Source organism: Tinamus guttatus, unplaced genomic scaffold (assembly GCF_059628265.1).
Source record: "Tinamus guttatus ecotype Peru unplaced genomic scaffold, ASM5962826v1 Tinamus_guttatus_pri_ptg001265l, whole genome shotgun sequence".
Classification (NCBI taxonomy): Eukaryota; Metazoa; Chordata; class Aves; order Tinamiformes; family Tinamidae; genus Tinamus; species Tinamus guttatus.
In genome coordinates, this window is record NW_028289799.1 from 5,712 (window position 1) to 23,588 (window position 17,877).

The 17,877-nt window shown below is 65.2% G+C and overlaps 1 protein-coding gene across 1 annotated transcript; it reads left to right on the forward strand.

Annotated features, from left to right (window-relative positions):
- Positions 1-1,199: 1,199 nt before the first annotated feature.
- Positions 1,200-17,473, forward strand: LOC148590549 (protein spinster homolog 1-like; the record flags this gene model as incomplete). Its single annotated transcript, XM_088538881.1, has 11 exons — positions 1,200-1,434; positions 3,475-3,540; positions 4,278-4,414; positions 5,600-5,751; positions 6,769-6,835; positions 8,346-8,485; positions 9,993-10,148; positions 12,058-12,247; positions 13,386-13,451; positions 15,278-15,376; positions 17,387-17,473. Coding segments are annotated over exons 1-11 (1,395 nt in total), but the record flags the coding sequence as incomplete, so codon positions are not given.
- Between the last annotated feature and the right edge of the window lie 404 nt (positions 17,474-17,877).

Genomic DNA, 17,877 nt, shown 5'->3' on the forward strand with positions numbered 1-17,877 from the left:
GGATCTATGCGGCAGGATCCGTGGGGCAGGATCTGTGGGGCCCTATAGGGATCTATGGGTCAGGATCCGTGGGGGTCAGGATCTATGGGGCCCTATAGGGATCTATGGGGCAGGCTCTATGGGGCAGGATCCGTGGGTCAGGATCTATGGGTCAGGATCTATGGGGCAGGATCCGTGGGGCCCTATAGGGATCTATGCGGCAGGATCCGTGGGGCAGGATCTGTGGGGCCCTATAGGGATCTATGGGTCAGGATCCGTGGGGGTCAGGATCTATGGGGCCCTATAGGGATCTATGGGTCAGGCTCTATGGGTCAGGATCCGTGGGGCAGGATCTATGGGGCAGGATCTATGGGGCAGCCTCCCGTCCCCCCCCAGGCAGCCCCATGGCGAGCGGCCGGGCGCCCCCAGCGGCCGTGGGGCCGGAGCTGCGTCGGGAGGAGGAGGAGGGGGGGCCGGGGGGGAGAGGCGCCGTGGGGCAGGATCCGTGGGGCAGGATCCATGGGGTCCTATGGGGCTATGGGTCAGGATCTATGGGTCAGGATCCGTGGGGCCCTATAGGGATCTATGGGTCAGGATCTATGGGTCAGGATCCGTTGGGCAGGATCCGTGGGGCAGGATCCATGGGGCAGGATCTATGGGGCCCTATAGGGATCTATGGGTCAGGATCCGTGGGGCAGGATCTATGGGGCCCTATAGGGATCTATGGGTCAGGATCTATGGGGCAGGATCCGTGGGTCAGGATCCGTGGGGCCCTATAGGGCTCTATGGGTCAGGATCTATGGGTCAGGATCTATGGGTCAGGATCTATGGGGCCCTATAGGGATCTATGGGTCAGGATCCGTGGGGCAGGATCCGTGGGGCCCTATAGGGATCTATGGGTCAGGATCTATGGGGCAGGATCTATGGGTCAGGATCTATGGGGCCCTATAGGGATCTATGGGGCAGGATCTATGGGTCAGGATCTATGGGGCCCTATAGGGATCTATGGGGCAGGATCTGTGGGTCAGGATCCATGGGGCAGGATCCGTGGGTCAGGATCCGTGGGGCAGGCTCTATGGGTTAGGATCTGTGGGGCCCTATAGGGATCTATGGGGCAGGATCTGTGGGGCAGGATCCGTGGGGCCCTATAGGGCTCTATGGGTCAGGATCTATGGGTCAGGATCTGTGGGGCAGCCTCCCGTCCCCCCCCAGGCAGCCCCATGGCGAGCGGCCGGGCGCCCCCAGCGGCCGTGGGGCCGGAGCTGCGTCGGGCCGACGACCTGGGGGGCCGGGAGGAGGAGGAGGAGGGGGAGGGGGGGGGGCGCCGTGGGGCAGGATCTGTGGGGCAGGAGCCCCCCGCGCCCCACGGCCCCTCCCCCCTCCGCGCCCACCTCACCGTGGCCGTGCTCTGCTACGTCAACCTGCTCAACTACATGGACCGCTTCACCGTGGCCGGTGCGGGGATGTGGGGCGCTATGGGGCGCTATGGGGCAGGGAGATGTGGGGCGCTATGGGGCAGGGCGCTATGGGGCGGGGAGGTGTGGGGAGATGTGGGGCGCTATGGGGCAGGGTGCTAGGGGCGCTATGGGGCGGGAGGTGTGGGGCGCTATGGGGCAGGGCGCTATGGGGCGCTATGGGGCGGGGAGGTGTGGGGAGATGTGGGGCGCTGTGGGGCAGGGTGCTATGGGGTGCTATGGGGCGGGGAGGTGTAGGGAGATGTGGGGCAGGGAGGTGTGGGGAGATGTGGGGCAGGGCGCTATGGGGTGCTATGGGGCAGGGTGCTATGGGGTGCTATGGGGCGGGAGGTGTGGGGAGATGTGGGGCGCTATGGGGCGGGAGGTGTGGGGAGATGTGGGGCGGGCGCTATGGGGCGATGTGTGGGGCGCTATGGGGCAGGGAGGTGTGGGGCGCTATGGGGCGCTATGGGGCAGGGCGCTATGGGGCGCTATGGGGCAGGAGGTGTGGGGAGATGTGGGGCAGGGTGCTATGGGGTGGGGCGCTATGGGGCGGGAGGTGTGGGGAGATGTGGGGCAGGGCGCTATGGGGTGGGGAGGTGTGGGGAGATGTGGGGCGCTGTGGGGCAGGGTGCTGTGGGGCAGGGAGGTGTGGGGAGATGTGGGGCAGGGCGCTATGGGGCAGGGCGCTATGGGGCGGGGAGGTGTGGGGAGATGTGGGGCGCTGTGGGGCAGGGCGCTGTGGGGCAGGGAGGTGTGGGGAGATGTGGGGCAGGGCGCTATGGGGCAGGGCAGGCTCTATGGGACAGGCTGTGTGCTATGGGGCAGGTGGGCGCTATGGGGCAGGGAGGCCCTATGGGGCGGGGCGGGCGCTATGGGGCGGGTGCTATGGGGCAGGGCGGGCGCTATGGGGCAGGGCAGGCACTATGGGATAGGCTGAGCGCTATGGGGCGGGTGCTATGGGGCAGGTGGGCGCTATGGGGCGGGGCAGGCGCTATGGGGCGGGCGCTATGGGGCAGGGCGGGCGCTATGGGGCGGGTGCTATGGGGCAGGGCGCTATGGGGCAGGCTGGGTGCTATGGGGCAGGGTGGGCGCCATGGGGCAGGACGGGCGCTATGGGGCGGGCTGGGTGCTATGGGGCAGGGTGGGCGCTATGGGGCGGGCGCCATGGGGCAGGGCGGGCGCTATGGGACAGGCTGTGTGCTATGGGGCAGGTGGGCGCTATGGGGCAGGGCGGGCGCTATGGGGTGGGCGCTATGGGGTGGGCGCTATGGGGCAGGGCGGGCGCTATGGGGTGGGCTGAGCGCTATGGGGCAGGCGCTATGGGGTGGGTGCTATGGGGCAGGGGGGCGCCATGGGGCAGGGGGGCGCTATGGGGCAGGCGGGCGCTATGGGGCAGGGGGGCGCTATGGGGTGGGCTGTGCGCTATGGGGCGGGCACTATGGGGCAGGGGGCGCTATGGGGCAGGCGGGCGCTATGGGGCAGACTGGGCGCTATGGGGCAGGCGGGCGCTATGGGGCGGGTGCTATGGGGCAGGGCGGGCGCTATGGGGCAGGTGGGCGCTATGGGGCAGGGCGGGCGCCATGGGGCGGGCGCTATGGGGCAGGCTGAGTGCTATGGGGCGGGCTGGGCGCTATGGGGCAGGGCGGGCGCTATGAGGCGGGCGCCATGGGGCAGGGCGGGCGCTATGAGGCGGGCTGGGCGCTATGGGGCAGGCGGGCGCTATGGGGCAGGGGGCGCTATGGGGCAGGGCGGGCGCTATGGGGCAGGGGGCGCTATGGGGCGGGCTGGGTGCTATGGGGCGGGGCGGGCGCTATGGGGCAGGCGCTATGGGGCAGGGCGGGCGCTATGGGGCAGGCGGGCGCTATGGGGCGGGCTGAGCGCTATGGGGCAGGGCGGGTGCTATGGGGCAGGGTGGGCGCTATGGGGCGGGCGCTATGGGGCAGGCAGGCGCTATGGGGCAGGGCAGGCGCTATGGGGCAGGCGCTATGGGGCAGGGGTCGCCATGGGGCGGGGCTGCCCCACACGCTCCCCCCCCCAGGGGTCCTGCCCGACATCGAGCAGTTCTTCGGCATCGGGGACGGCAGCTCCGGCCTCCTGCAGACGGGTGAGGGGGGCGGGACCCGAATGTGGGGGGCGGGACCCGAATGTGGGGGGCGGGACCCGAATGTGGGGGGCGGGACCCGAATGTGGGGGGTGGGACCCGAATGTGTGGGGTGGGATGTGGGGGGCGGGACCCACACGTGGGGGGCGGGACCCACATGTGGGGGGCGGGACCCATGTGTAGGGGGCAGGACCCAAATGTGTGGGGCGGGACCCAAATGTAGGGGGCGGGACCCAAATGTGGGGTGGGACCTGAATGTGGGGGGCGGGACCCACACGTGGGGGATGGGACCTGAATGTGGGGGGTGGGACCTGAATGTGGGGGGCGGGACCCACATGTGGGGGGGCGGGACCCGAATGTGGGGGGCGGGACCCGAATGTGGGGGGTGGGACCCACATGTAGGGGGCGGGACCCACACGTAGGGGGCGGGACCCATGTGTAGGGGGTGGGACCCGAATGTGGGGGGCGGGACCCGAATATAGGGGGCGGGACCAATGTGTAGGGGGCGGGACCCGAATGTGGGGGGCGGGAGCCAAATTTGGGGGGCGGGACCCAAATATGTGGGGTGGGATGTGGGGGGCGGGACCCACACGTGGGGGGCGGGACCCGAATGTGGGGGGTGGGATGAGGGGGGCGGCTCTGTGGGGCAGGGGGGTCCCCCCGTCCCCATTGTCCCAATGTCCCCTCATTGTCCCCAATGTCCCCCCATTGTCCCCAATGTCCCCATTCCCCCCCCCCAGCCTTCATCTCCACCTACCTCCTCCTCGCCCCCCTTTTCGGTTACCTGGGCGACCGCCGGAGCCGGAAGCGGCTGCTCTGGGGGGCGACGGCCCTTTGGTCGGGGGTGACGCTGGCCGGGAGCTTCGTCCCTAAAGAGGTGACGCTGTGGGGCAGCCATAGGGCGGCTATGGGGCGCTATGGGGCTATGGGGTGGCTATGGGGTGGGTATGGGGCACTATGGGGCAGAGCGCTATGGGGCAGGGCGCTATGGGGCGGCTATGGGGTGCTATGGGGCTATGGGGGCGCTATGGGGCAGGGGGGCTGTGGGGCAGGGGCAGCCACCCTGTGGTCGGGGGTGACGCTGGCCGGGAGCTTCGTCCCCAAGGAGGTGACGCTGTGGGGCAGCTATGGGGCGGCTATGGGGCAGAGCTATGGGGCACTATGGGGGGCTATGGGGTGGCTATGGGGCAGGGGGGCTATGGGGCGGCTATGGGGCGCTATGGGGCGCTATGGGGTGGCTATGGGGTGGCTATGGGGGGCTATGGGGCAGGGGGGCTGTGGGGCAGGGGCAACGGCCCTTTGGTCGGGGGTGACGCTGGCCGGGAGCTTCGTCCCCAAGGAGGTGACGGGGGGGGCGCTATGGGGCAGAGCTATGGGGCACTATGGGGTGATATGGGGTGATATGGGGCGCCTATGGGGTGGCTATGGGGCTATGGGGTGGCTATGGGGCGGCTATGGGGCACTATGGGGCGCTATGGGGGGCTATGGGGTGGCTATGGGGTGGGGGGGCCTGTGGGGCAGGGGCGACCGCCCTGTGTCCCCAACCCCCCCATTTCCCCCATTGTCCCCCAATGTCCCCAACCCCCCCATTGTCCCCATCCCCCCCAATGTCCCCATTGTCCCCATGTCCCCCCATCCCCCCCGATGTCCCCATTGTCCCCTCATTGTCCCCGTTGTCCCCAGCGGTTCTGGGCCCTCCTATTGGCCCGTTCATTGGTTGGGGTGGGCGAAGCCGCCTACTCCATTGTCCCCAATGTCCCCATTGTCCCCAACCCCCCCATTGTCCCCAACCCCCCCAATGTCCCCAACCCCCCCATCCCCCCCGATGTCCCCATTGTCCCCTCATTGTCCCCATTGTCCCCAGCGGTTCTGGGCCCTCCTATTGTCCCGCTCCCTGGTGGGGGTGGGCGAAGCCACCTACTCCATTGTCCCCAATGTCCCAATGTCCTCATTGTCCCCAATGTCCCCATTGTCCCCAATGTCCCCAACCCCCCCGATGTCCCCATCCCCCCCATCGTCCCCATTGTCCCCATTGTCCCCAATGTCCCCTCATTGTCCCCAGCGGTTCTGGGCCCTCCTCCTGTCCCGCTCCCTGGTGGGGGTGGGCGAAGCCGCCTTCTCCACGGTGGCCCCGACCCTGGTGGCCGACCTGGTGACAGGGGGGACAAGGGGACGAGCGCTGGGGACCTTCTACATGGCCACGCCCCTGGGGAGGTGACAATGGGGACAATGGGGGGAATGGGGGGAATGGGGGGAATGGGGATGATGGGGACAATGGGGACCTTCTACATGGCCACGCCCCTCGGGAGGTGACAATGACAATGGGGACATTGGGGATAATGAGGGGACAATGGGGGGAATGGGGACAATGGGGACAATGGGGACGAGCGCTGGGGACCTTCTACATGGCCACGCCCCTCGGCAGGTGACAATGACAATGGGGGGAATGGGGGGAATGGGGACAATGGGGACCTTCTACATGGCTACACCCCTCAGGAGGTGACAATGGGGATGATGGGGACAATGGGGGGAATGGGGACAATGAGGGGACATTGGGGACAATGGGGACATGGGGGACAATGGGGACAATGCGGACATGGGGGGAATGGGGACAATGGGGACAATGGGGACATGGGGGGGGATGTGGGGACAATGGGGGGACATGGGGGGACCTTCGACCTGGCCATCCCCATGGGGAGGTGACAACGGGGACACTGGGGGGACATGGGGGGTAATGGGGACAATGGGGGGGATGGGGACACGGGGGGACATTGGGGACAATGGGGACGTGGGGGGACATTAGGGACAATGGGGACACAGGGGACAATGGGGGGTTTTGGGGACAGTGGGGGGTAATGAGGGGCATGGGGACAATGTGGGGGACATTGGGGGGACAATGGGGACATTGGGGGGACATTGGGGACATGGGGGGACACGGGGGACAGTCGGCTGCCTCCACCCCCCCATGGGCGCTGGTGGCTCCTGTGTCCCCCGTGTCCCCCATGTCCCCCCATGTCCCCATTGTCCCCATTGTCCCCCATATCCCCATTGTCCCCGTTGTCCCCGTTGTCCCCATTGTCCCCGTTGTCCCCGTTGTCCCCATTGTCCCCATTGTCCCCAATGTCCCCATTGTCCCCAATGTCCCCAATGTCCCCATTGTCCCCAATGTCCCCCGTGTCCCCATTGTCCCCGTTGTCCCCAATGTCCCCGTTGTCCCCATTGTCCCCGCAGTGGCCTGGGTTACATCGTTGCTGCCAAAGTGAAGGAGGTGGCGGCCGACTGGCACTGGGCGCTGCGGGTGAGGGGACGGGGTCACCGTGTCACCAGTGTCACCTCCTGTGTCACCCCCTGTGTCACTGTGTCACCGTGTCACCCCCCATGTCACCTCCTGTCACCTGCTGTGTCACCCCCCGTGTCACCCCGTGTCACCCCCTGTGTCACCTTCTGTCACCCCCGTGTCACCCCTGTGTCACCTCCTGTCACCTCCCATGTCACCATGTCACCCCCGTCACCTCCTGTGTCACCTCCTGTCACCTGTGTCACCCCCTGTCACCCCATCACCCTTTGTCACCTCCTGTCACCCCCTGTGTCACCTTCTGTCACCCCCGTGTCACCCCCGTGTCACCTCCTGTCACCTCCCATGTCACCATGTCACCCCCGTCACCTCCTGTGTCACCCCCGTGTCACCCCGTGTCACCCCCCCTGTCACCAGTGTCACCCCCTGTCACCTCCTGTCACCTCCGGTCACCCCCCGTGTCACCCCCTGTCTTCTCCTGTCCTCTCCTGTCACCGGTGTCACCCCCCCCTTGTCATCTCTTGTCACCGGTGTCATTTACTTGTCACCCCCCCGTCACCTCCGGTCACCCCCCATGTCACCTCCTGTCACCTCCCTGTCACCAGAGTCACCCCCCGTCACCTGTGTCACCTCCCCCATCCCCAATGTCCCCATTGTCCCCATTGTCCCCAATGTCCCCAATGTCCCTAATGTCCCCATTGTCCCCATTCCCCCCATTGTCCCCAATGTCCCCGTTGTCCCCATTGTCCCCCCATTGTCCCCATTCCCCCCATTGTCCCCATTCCCCCCATTGACCCCCATGTCCCCATTGTCCCCAATGTCCCCATTCCCCCCGTTGTCCCCATTCCCCCCATTGTCCCCAATGTCCCCATTGACCCCCGTGTCCCCAATGTCCCCATTCCCCCCATGTCCCCTCATTGTCCCCATTGTCCCCATTGCAGGTGACGCCCCCCCTTGGTCTCCTCGCCCTCCTCCTCCTCCTCCTCATCCAGGACCCCCTGTGTCCCCAATGTCCCCAATGTCCCCCCATTGTCCCCATTGTCCCCAATGTCCCCATTGACCCCTGTGTCCCCATTCCCCCCATTCTCCCCAATGTCCCCAATGTCCCCAATGTCCCCAATGTCCTCTCATTGTCCCCAATGTCCCCATTCCCCCCATTGTCCCCAATGTCCTCCATGTCCCCAATGTCCCCATTGACCCCCATGTCCCCATTGTCCCCAATGTCCCCAATGTCCCCAATGTCCCCATTCCCCCCATTCCCCCCAATGTCCCCTCATTGTCCCCAATGTCCCCCATGTCCCCTCATTGTCCCCATTGTCCCCATTGCAGGTGACGCCCCCCCTTGGTCTCCTCGCCCTCCTCCTGCTCCTCTTCATCCAGGACCCCCCGTGTCCCCAATGTCCCCAATGTCCCCATTGTCTCCAATGTCCCCATTGTCCCCATTGTCCCCATTGTCCCCATTCCCCCCATTGTCCCCAATGTCCCCTCATTGTCCCCATTGTCCCCATTGCAGGTGACGCCCCCCCTTGGTCTCCTCGCCCTCCTCCTCCTCCTCCTCATCCAGGACCCCCCCCGGGGGGGCCCCGAGCGGCCCCCAGGGCCCCCCCCGACCCCCACGAGCTGGAGCCGGGACCTGAGAGCGCTGGGGACAAAGTGGGGACAATGGGGACAATGGGGGGAATGGGGGCAATATGGGACAAAGTGGGACAATGGGGACAATGGGGGACAATGGGGGGAATGGGGACAATGGGGGGAATGGGGACAATGGGGACAATGGGGACCTGAGAGCGCTGGGGACAAAGTGGGACAATGGGGACAATGGGGGGACATTGGGGGGAATGGGGACAATGGGGACAATGGGGACCTGAGAGCGCTGGGGACAAAGTGGGACAATGGGGACAATGGGGGGAATGGGGGGACATTGGGGACAATGGGGGACAATGGGGACCTGAGAGCGCTGGGGACAAAGTGGGACAATGGGGACAATGGGGACAAGGGGGGGAATGGGGGGAATGGGGGGACATGGGGACAATGGGGACAATGGGGGGACATGGGGACCTGAGAGTGCTGGGGACAAAGTGGGACAATGGGGACAATGGGGGGAATGGGGACAATGGGGACAATGGGGACATGGGGGGAATGGGGACAATGGGGGGACATTGGGGGGAATGGGGACAATGGGGACAATGGGGACAATGGGGGGACATGGGGACCTGAGAGCGCTGGGGACAAAGTGGGACAATGGGGACAATGGGAAGAATGGGGACAATGGGGACAATATGGGACAATGGGGGGAATGGGGACAATGGGGACAATGGGGGGACATTGGGACAATGGGGGGAATGGGGACAATGGGGACCTGAGAGCGCTGGGGACAAAGTGGGGACAATGGGGACAATGGGGGGAATGGGGACAATGGGGGACAATGGGGACAATGGGGACATGGGGGGAATGGGGACAATGGGGGACAATGGGGACAATGGGGACATGGGGGGACATGGAGACAATGGGGGGAATGGGGACAATGGGGACAATGGGGACCTGAGAGCGCTGGGGACAAAGTGGGGACAATGGGGACAATGGGGGGACATTGAGGACAATGGGGACATTGGGGGGACAATGGGGACAATGGGGACAATATGGGACAATGGGGACAATGGGGGACAATGGGGACCTGAGAGCGCTGGGGACAAAGTGGGGACAATGGGGACAATGGGGACAATATGGGACAATGGGGACAATGGGGGGAATGGGGACCTGAGAGCGCTGGGGACAAAGTGGGGACAATGGGGGGGACATGGGGACATGGGGGGAATGGGGATAATGGGGGGACACGGGGGGACATGGTGACACGGGGACATGGTGACAATGCCACCATGGTGTCACCTTGTCCCCAGCCGCAGCTTCGTCCTGTCCACCCTGGGCTTCACCGCGGTGGCCTTTGTCACCGGGGACATGGGGACACCTGGGGACATGGGGACATTGGGGGACCTGGGGTCATGGGGACCTGGGGACACAGGGACATGGGGACATGGGGACGTGGTGACACCTGGGGACATGGGAGGACATGGGGACATGGGGACAGGGGGGGTCATGGTGACACAGGGACATGGTGACATGTGGTAATGTCACCATGGTGTCACCTTGTCCTTGTCCCCAGCCGCAGCTTCGTCCTGTCCACCCTGGGCTTCACCGCGGTGGCCTTTGTCACCGGCGCGCTGGCCCTGTGGGGACCGGCCTTCCTGTACCGGAGCCACCTGGCGAGAGGGGACAGGGAGCCCTGCGGCCACCCGGGGGGGTGTCACGGCGACGAGAGGTGACATTGGGGACAATGGGGACATTGGGGACATTGGGGACATTGGGGACAGGGAGCCCTGCGGCCACCCGGGGGGGTGTCACGGCGACGAGAGGTGACATTGGGGGGGATGGGGGGGATGGGGGGGACATGGGGGACAATGGGGACATGGGGGACAGGGAGCCCTGCGGCCACCCGGGGGGGTGTCACGGCGACGAGAGGTGACATTGGGGACATGGGGACAATGGGGACAATGGGGGACAATGGGGACATTGGGGACATTGGGGACAATGGGGACATGGGGGACAGGGAGCCCTGCGGCCACCCGGGGGGGTGTCACGGCGACGAGAGGTGACATTGGGGACAATGGGGACATTGGGGACACGGGGGGGATTGGGGACACGGGGGGGATTGGGGACATTGGGGACAATGGGGGGATTGGGGACAATGGGGACATTGGGGACATGGGGACAATGGGGACACGGGGGGGATTGGGGACAATGGGGACATGGGGGGACATCGGGGACATGGGGACATGGGGGGACAGGGAGCCCTGCGGCCACCCAGGGGGGTATCACAGCGACAAGAGGTGACATTGGGGACATGGGGACATGGGGACAATGGGGGACATGGGGGGGACATGGGGACATTGGGGACAATGGGGGACACGGGGGGACATGGGGACATGGGGGGACATGGGAGGGACCTGGGGGACCAGGGGGGACATTGGGGACATGGGGGGGACATGGAGGGACATGGGGACATTGGGGACATGGGGGGGACATGGGGACAAGGACGGGAGGGTGGGGACGGGGACGGGGGGGGACATCCGTGTCCCCAAACCGGGGGAGGGGACAGGAGGCCCGAGGGTCCCCGGCCAACCTGTCCCCTCCCTCTGTCCCCGTGTCCCCACGTGTGTCCCCATCTGTGTCACCGTGTCACCCCATCCCCCATGTCCCTGTGTCCCCAATGTCCCCATGATGCTCCTGTGTCCCCAATGTCCCCCATGTGTCCCCATGTCCCCTTGTTCCCCCATCCACCATGTCCCCCGATGTCCCCATGTCCCCAATGTCCCCGTGTCCCCAATGTCCCCATGATGTCCCCAACATCCTTGTGCTGTCCTTGTGGTGTCCCTATGCTGTCCCCATGTCCCCGTGTCCCTGCATGTCCCCAATGTGTCCCCATTGTCCCCATACTGTCCCCATTGTCCCCATTATCCCCGATGTCCCCCAATGTCCCCATTGTCCCTCATGTTCCCATGTCCCCCATGTCCCCCTTGTCCCCCCTTGTTGGGGCCCCCCCTTGTCCCCATTGTCCCCCATGTCCCCACATTGTCCCCATTGTCCCCATGTCCATGTGTCCTCATTGTCCCCATTGTCCCCCCTATTGTCCCCATTGTCCCCAATGTCCCCATTGTCCCCCCTTGTCCCCATTGTCCCCATTGTCCCCATCGTCCCCGTTGTCCCCATTGTCCCCCTTGTCCCCATTGTCCCCATTGTCCCCATTGTCCCCATGTCCCCCCATTGTCCCCATTGTCCCCCCCTTGTCCCCATTGTCCCCATTGTCCCCATTGTCCCCATGTCCCCCCATTGTCCCCATTGTCCCCCTTGTCCCCATTGTCCCCATGTCCCCCCCTTGTCCCCATGTCCCCCCATTGTCCCCATTGTCCCCATTGTCCCCATGTCCCCCATTGTCCCCAATGTCCCCATGTCCCCATTGTCCCCATGTCCCCCCCTTGTCCCCCATTGTCCCCAATGTCCCCATTGTCCCCATGTCCCCCCCTTGTCCCCCATTGTCCCCATTGTCCCCATTCCCCCCATTCCCCCCATTGTCCCCCTTGTCCCCCATTGTCCCCATGTCCCCCCCTTGTCCCCATGTCCCCCCATGTCCCCCCATTGTCCCCATTGTCCCCATTGTCCCCCTGTCCCAGCATCATCTTCGGGGCGCTCACCTGCGTGGCGGGGGCGCTGGGCGTGGCCGCGGGGGCGGAGCTTTCCCGCCGGCTCCGCCCCCTGACCCCGGGGGGCGACGCCCTCCTGTGCGGGGGGGCCCTCTTGGCCGCCGCCCCCTTCGTCTTCCTGGCGCTCGTGGTGGCCTCGGTGTCCCCAACGCTGTCCTACGTGAGTGTCCCCATGTCCCCAATGTCCCCAATGTCCCCAATGTCCCCACTGCTGTCCTACGTGAGTGTCCCCATGTCCCCAATGTCCCCAGGGTGTCCCCAACGCTGTCCTACGTGAGTGTCCCCAATGTCCCCAACGCTGTCCTACATGAGTGTCCCCATGTCCCCAATGTCCCCAATGTCCCCAATGTCCCCGAGTGTCCCCATGTCCCCAGGGTGTCCCCAACGCTGTCCTACGTGAGTGTCCCCATGTCCCCAATGTCCCCAAGTGTCCCCATGTCCCCAATGTCCCCAACGCTGTCCTACGTGAGTGTCCCCGTGTCCCCAATGTCCCCGAGTGTCCCTAGGGTGTCCCCAACGCTGTCCTACGTGAGTGTCCCCAATGTCCCCATGTCCCAAGTGTCCCCAAGTGTCCCCAGGGTGTCCCCATGTCCCCAAGTGTCCCTAGGGTGTCCCCAAGTGTCCCCAATGTCCCCAAGTGTCCCCATGTCCCCGAGTGTCCCCAAGTGTCTCTAGGGTGTCCCCAATGTCCCCAAGTGTCCCCATGTGTCCCCTTGCCCCCAAGTGTCCCTAGGGTGTCCCCACTGCTGTCCTACGTGAGTGTCCCCAATGTCCCCAAGTGTCCCCAGGGTGTCCCCAACACTGTCCTACGTGAGTGTCCCAATGTCCCCAATGTCCCCAAGGTGTCCCTGAGTGTCCCCAATGTCCCCAACGCTGTCCTACGTGAGTGTCCCCAATGTCCCCAGTGTCCCCCCATGTCCCCAAGGTGTCCCTGAGTGTCCCCAAGTGTCCCCAACGCTGTCCTACGTGAGTGTCCCCAATGTCCCCAGTGTCCCCCCATGTCCCCAAGGTGTCCCCATCCTGGCGCTCGTGGTGGCCCACGTGTCCCCCGCGCTGTCCTACATGAGTGTCCCCAAGTGTCCCCAGGGTGTCCCCAATGTCCCCAAGTGTCCCCATGTCCCCCCAGGGTGTCCCCACGTGTCCCCATGGTGTCCCCGTGTCCCCAATGTCCTCCCATGTCCCCGTGTCCCCAATGTCCCCATGGTGTCCCCACGTCCCTGTGTCCCCCCATGGTGTCCCCACGTGTCCCCATGTCCCCCCGTGTCCCCATTGTCCCCATTGTCCCCTTCCTCCCCCAGGTCTTCATCTTCCTCGCGGAGACGCTGCTGTCCTTCAACTGGGCCATCGTGGCCGACATCCTCATGGTGACAGGGACAGGGGGGGACATGGGGACATTGGGGACATGGGGACATGGGGACATGGGGGGACATTGGGGGACATGGGGGGACATGGGGACATGGGGGGATATGGGGACGTGGGGGGACATGGAGGGACATGGGGGGACACGGGGACATGGGGGGACATGGGGGGACATGGGGGACATGGAGGGACATGGGGGGATATGGGGACATGGGGGGACATGGGGACATGGGGGGACACAGGGACATGGGGGACATGGGGACATGGAGGGACATGGGGGGACATGGGGATATTGGGGACATGGGGGGACATTGAGGGACATGGGGGACATGGGGGGACACGGGGACATGGGGGGACATCGGGGACATGGGGACATGGGGGGACATGGGGACATTGGGGACATGGGGACATGGGACATGGAGGGACATGGAGGGACATGGGGGGACATTGGGGACATGGAGGACATGGGGAACATGGGGACATTGGGGGACATGGGGACATGGAGGGACATTGGGGACATGGGGGGACATGGACGGCCTAGAGGGACATGGGGGGACATTGGGGACGTGGGGACATCGGGGGACATGGGGGACATGGTGACATCATGTCACATGTCCCCAGGACGTGGTTGTCCCCACGTGTCGCTCCACGGCCGAGGGGACATGGGGGTGACACGGGAGGACATGGGGGGACATTGGGGTGATACAGGTTGATCTGGGGGGACATTGGGGACCTTGGGGACATTGAGGTGACATTGAGGTGACATTGAGGTGACATTGGTGACACCGGTGTCCCCAGGACGTGGTTGTCCCCACGCGTCGCTCCACGGCCGAGGGGACATTGGGGTGACACAGGGGGACATGGGGGGACATTGGGGTGATACAGGTTGATCTGGGGGGACATTGGGGACCTTGGGGACATTGAGGTGACATTGAGGTGACATTGGTGACACTGGTGTCCCCAGGACGTGGTTGTCCCCACCCGCCGCTCCACGGCCGAGGGGACATTGGGGTGACACAGGGGGACATGGGGGGACATTGGGGTGGCATTGGGGACATTGGGGGGACCTTGGGGACATTGAGGTGACATTGAGGTGACATTGAGGTGACATTGGTGACACCGGTGTCCCCAGGACGTGGTTGTCCCCACGCGTCGCTCCACGGCCGAGGGGACATTGGGGTGACACAGGGGGACATGGGGGGACATTGGGGTGACACAGGGGGATCTGGGGGGACATTGGGGACCTTGGGGACATTGAGGTGACATTGAGGTGACATTGGTGACACTGGTGTCCCCAGGACGTGGTTGTCCCCACCCGTCGCTCCACGGCCGAGGGGACATGGGGGTGACACAGGGGGACATGGGGGGACATTGGGGTGATACAGGTTGATCTGGGGGGACCTTGGGGACCTTGGGGACATTGAGGTGACATTGAGGTGACATTGAGGTGACATTGAGGTGACATTGGTGACACCGGTGTCCCCAGGACGTGGTTGTCCCCACGCGCCGCTCCACGGCCGAGGGGACATTGGGGTGACACAGGGGGACATGGGGGGACATTGGGGTGATACAGGTTGATCTGGGGGGACCTTGGGGACATTGGTGACATTGAGGTGACACTGAGGTGACATTGGTGACACCGGTGTCCCCAGGACGTGGTTGTCCCCACCTGTCGCTCCACGGCCGAGGGGACCTTGGGGTGACACAGGGGGACATGGGAGGACATTGGGGTGACACAGGGTGATCTGGGGGGACATTGGGGACATTGAGGTGACATTGAGGTGACATTGAGGTGACATTGGTGACATTGAGGTGACACTGGTGTCCCCAGGACGTGGTTGTCCCCACCCGTCGCTCCACGGCCGAGGCTCTCCAGATCGTCGTGTCCCACCTGCTCGGGGACGCCGGGAGCCCCTACGTCATCGGCCTGGTGACAATGGGGACATGGGGACAAGGGGGGGACACGGGGGGGACATGGGACACGGGGGACACGGGGGGGACATGGAGGGGACGGGGACATGGGGGACATGGGACATGGGGACATGGGGGGGACATGGGGGACAATGGGGACATGGGGACATGGGACACGGGGGGGGACATGGGGGGGACGGGGGACATGGGGACACGGGGGACATGGGGACACTGGGAGCCCCTACGTCATCGGCCTGGTGACAATGGGGACATGGGGACACAGGGGGGACATGGGGGGGACATGGGGACATGGGACACGGGGGACATGGGGGGGACATGGGACATGGGGACATGGGGGGGACACGGGGTGGGACATGGGACACGGGGGACAATGGGGACATGGGACACGGTGGGGACATGGGGGACATGGGACATGGGGACACCGGGAGCCCCTACGTCATCAGCCTGGTGACAATGGGGACATGGGGACATGGGGACACGGGGAGGGACACAGAGACATGGGGACACGGGGGGGACATGGGGGGGACATGGGGACATGGGGACATGGGGACATGGGGGGACATGGGGGACAATGGGGACACGGGGACACGGGGGGGACATGGGGGGGACACGGAGGACATGGGACACAGGGGGGACATGGGGACATGGGGACGCCGGGAGCCCCTACGTCATCGGCCTGGTGACAATGGGGACATGGGGACATGGCGGGAGGGGACAGGGACACGAGGGGAGCTTGGGGACACTGGGAGGGACATGGGGACACGGGGACACCGGGGGGGACACGGGGACATGGGGGACACCAGGAGCCCCTACGTCATCGGCCTGGTGACACGGGGACACGGGGGGGGACATGGGGACACAGGGGACATGGGGACACCAGGAGGGGGGACATGGGGACAGGCAGGGGGTGGCCCTGTCCCTGCAGAGGGCGCTGCTGCCCTGCGCCCTGGTGGCACCGGGATGTCCCCAATGTCCCCAATGTCCCCAGTGTCCCCACGCGAGCACCGCGCTCTGTCCATGGGGGTGTCCCCGATGTCCCCAATGTCCCCAGATGAGTGACACGCTGTGTCCGGGCTGGCATAGGGACACATAGGGGTGACACCAGGGTGACACCGGAGTGTCCCCAATGTCCCCAATGTCCCCATGCGAGCGCCGCGCTCTGTCCCTGGGGGTGTCCCCGATGTCCCCAATGTCCCCAATGTCCCCAGATGAGTGACACACTGTGCCCATGCTGGCATAGGGACACATAGGGGTGACACCAGGGTGACACCGGAGTGTCCCCAGTGTCCCCAATGTCCCCAATGTCCCCATGCGAGCGCCGCCCTCTGTCCCTGGGGGTGTCCCCGATGTCCCCAATGTCCCATGCGAGCGCCATGCTGTCCCCATACTGGCATAGGGACACATAGGGGTGACACCGGAGTGTCCCCAATGTCCCCAAGTGAGTGACGCGCTCCAGGCTAGGGGTCCCCTGTCCCTGCAGAGGGCGCTGCTGCCCTGCTCCCTGGTGTCCCCAATGTCCCCAATGTCCCCAATGTCCCTAACATCCCCATTCCCCCCACGTCCCCTCATTGTCCCCATGTCCCCAGGTCAGTGACGCCCTCTGCTCGATGTCCCCTCTGTCCCTCGGTGGCTCCGCGTTGTCCCTGCAGAGAGCGCTCCTGCCCTGCTCCCTGGTGTCCCCAATGTCCCCTCGATGTCCCCTCAATGTCCCCATGTCCCCTCATTGTCCCCAATGTCCCCATGCCCCCTCATTGTCCCCATGTCCCCTCATGTCTCTGGTGTCTCCAATGTCCCCTCGATGTCCCCATGTCCCCTCATTGTCCCCATGTCCCCTCATTGTCCCCAGGTCAGTGACGCTCTCCGTGCCACAGGGCCACCATCCCTCGGTGGCTCCGCGTTGTCCCTTCAAAGGTCCCTCCTCCCCTGCTCCCTGGTGTCCCCAGTGTCCCCAATCCCCCCGTGTCCCCCCATGTCTCTCATGTCCCCAATGTCCCCTCATTGTCCCCAGGTCAGTGACGCTCTCCGTGCAGTGTCACCCCCGTCCCTCGGTGGCTCCGCGCTGTCCCTGCAGAGGGCGCTCCTCCCCTGCTCCCTGGTGTCCCCATGTCCCCTCATTCCCCCCACGTCCCCTCATTGTCCCCATGTCCCCAGGTCAGTGACGCTCTCCGTGCAGTGTCCCCACCATCCCTCGGTGGCTCCGCCCTGTCCCTCCAAAGGTCCCTCCTCCCCTGCTCCCTGGTGTCCCCAATGTCCCCATTCCCCCCATGTCCCCTCATGTCTCTCATGTCCCCAATGTCCCCTCACTGTCCCCAGGTCAGTGACGCCCTCAGGTCGATGTCCCCTCCCTCTCTCGGTGGCTCCGCCCTGTCCCTTCAAAGGTCCCTCCTGCCCTGCTCCCTGGTGTCCCCAATGTCTCCATGTCCCCATGTCCCCTCATTGTCCCCATGTCTCTGATGTCCCCTCATTGTCCCCATTGTCCCCAGGTCAGTGACGCTCTCC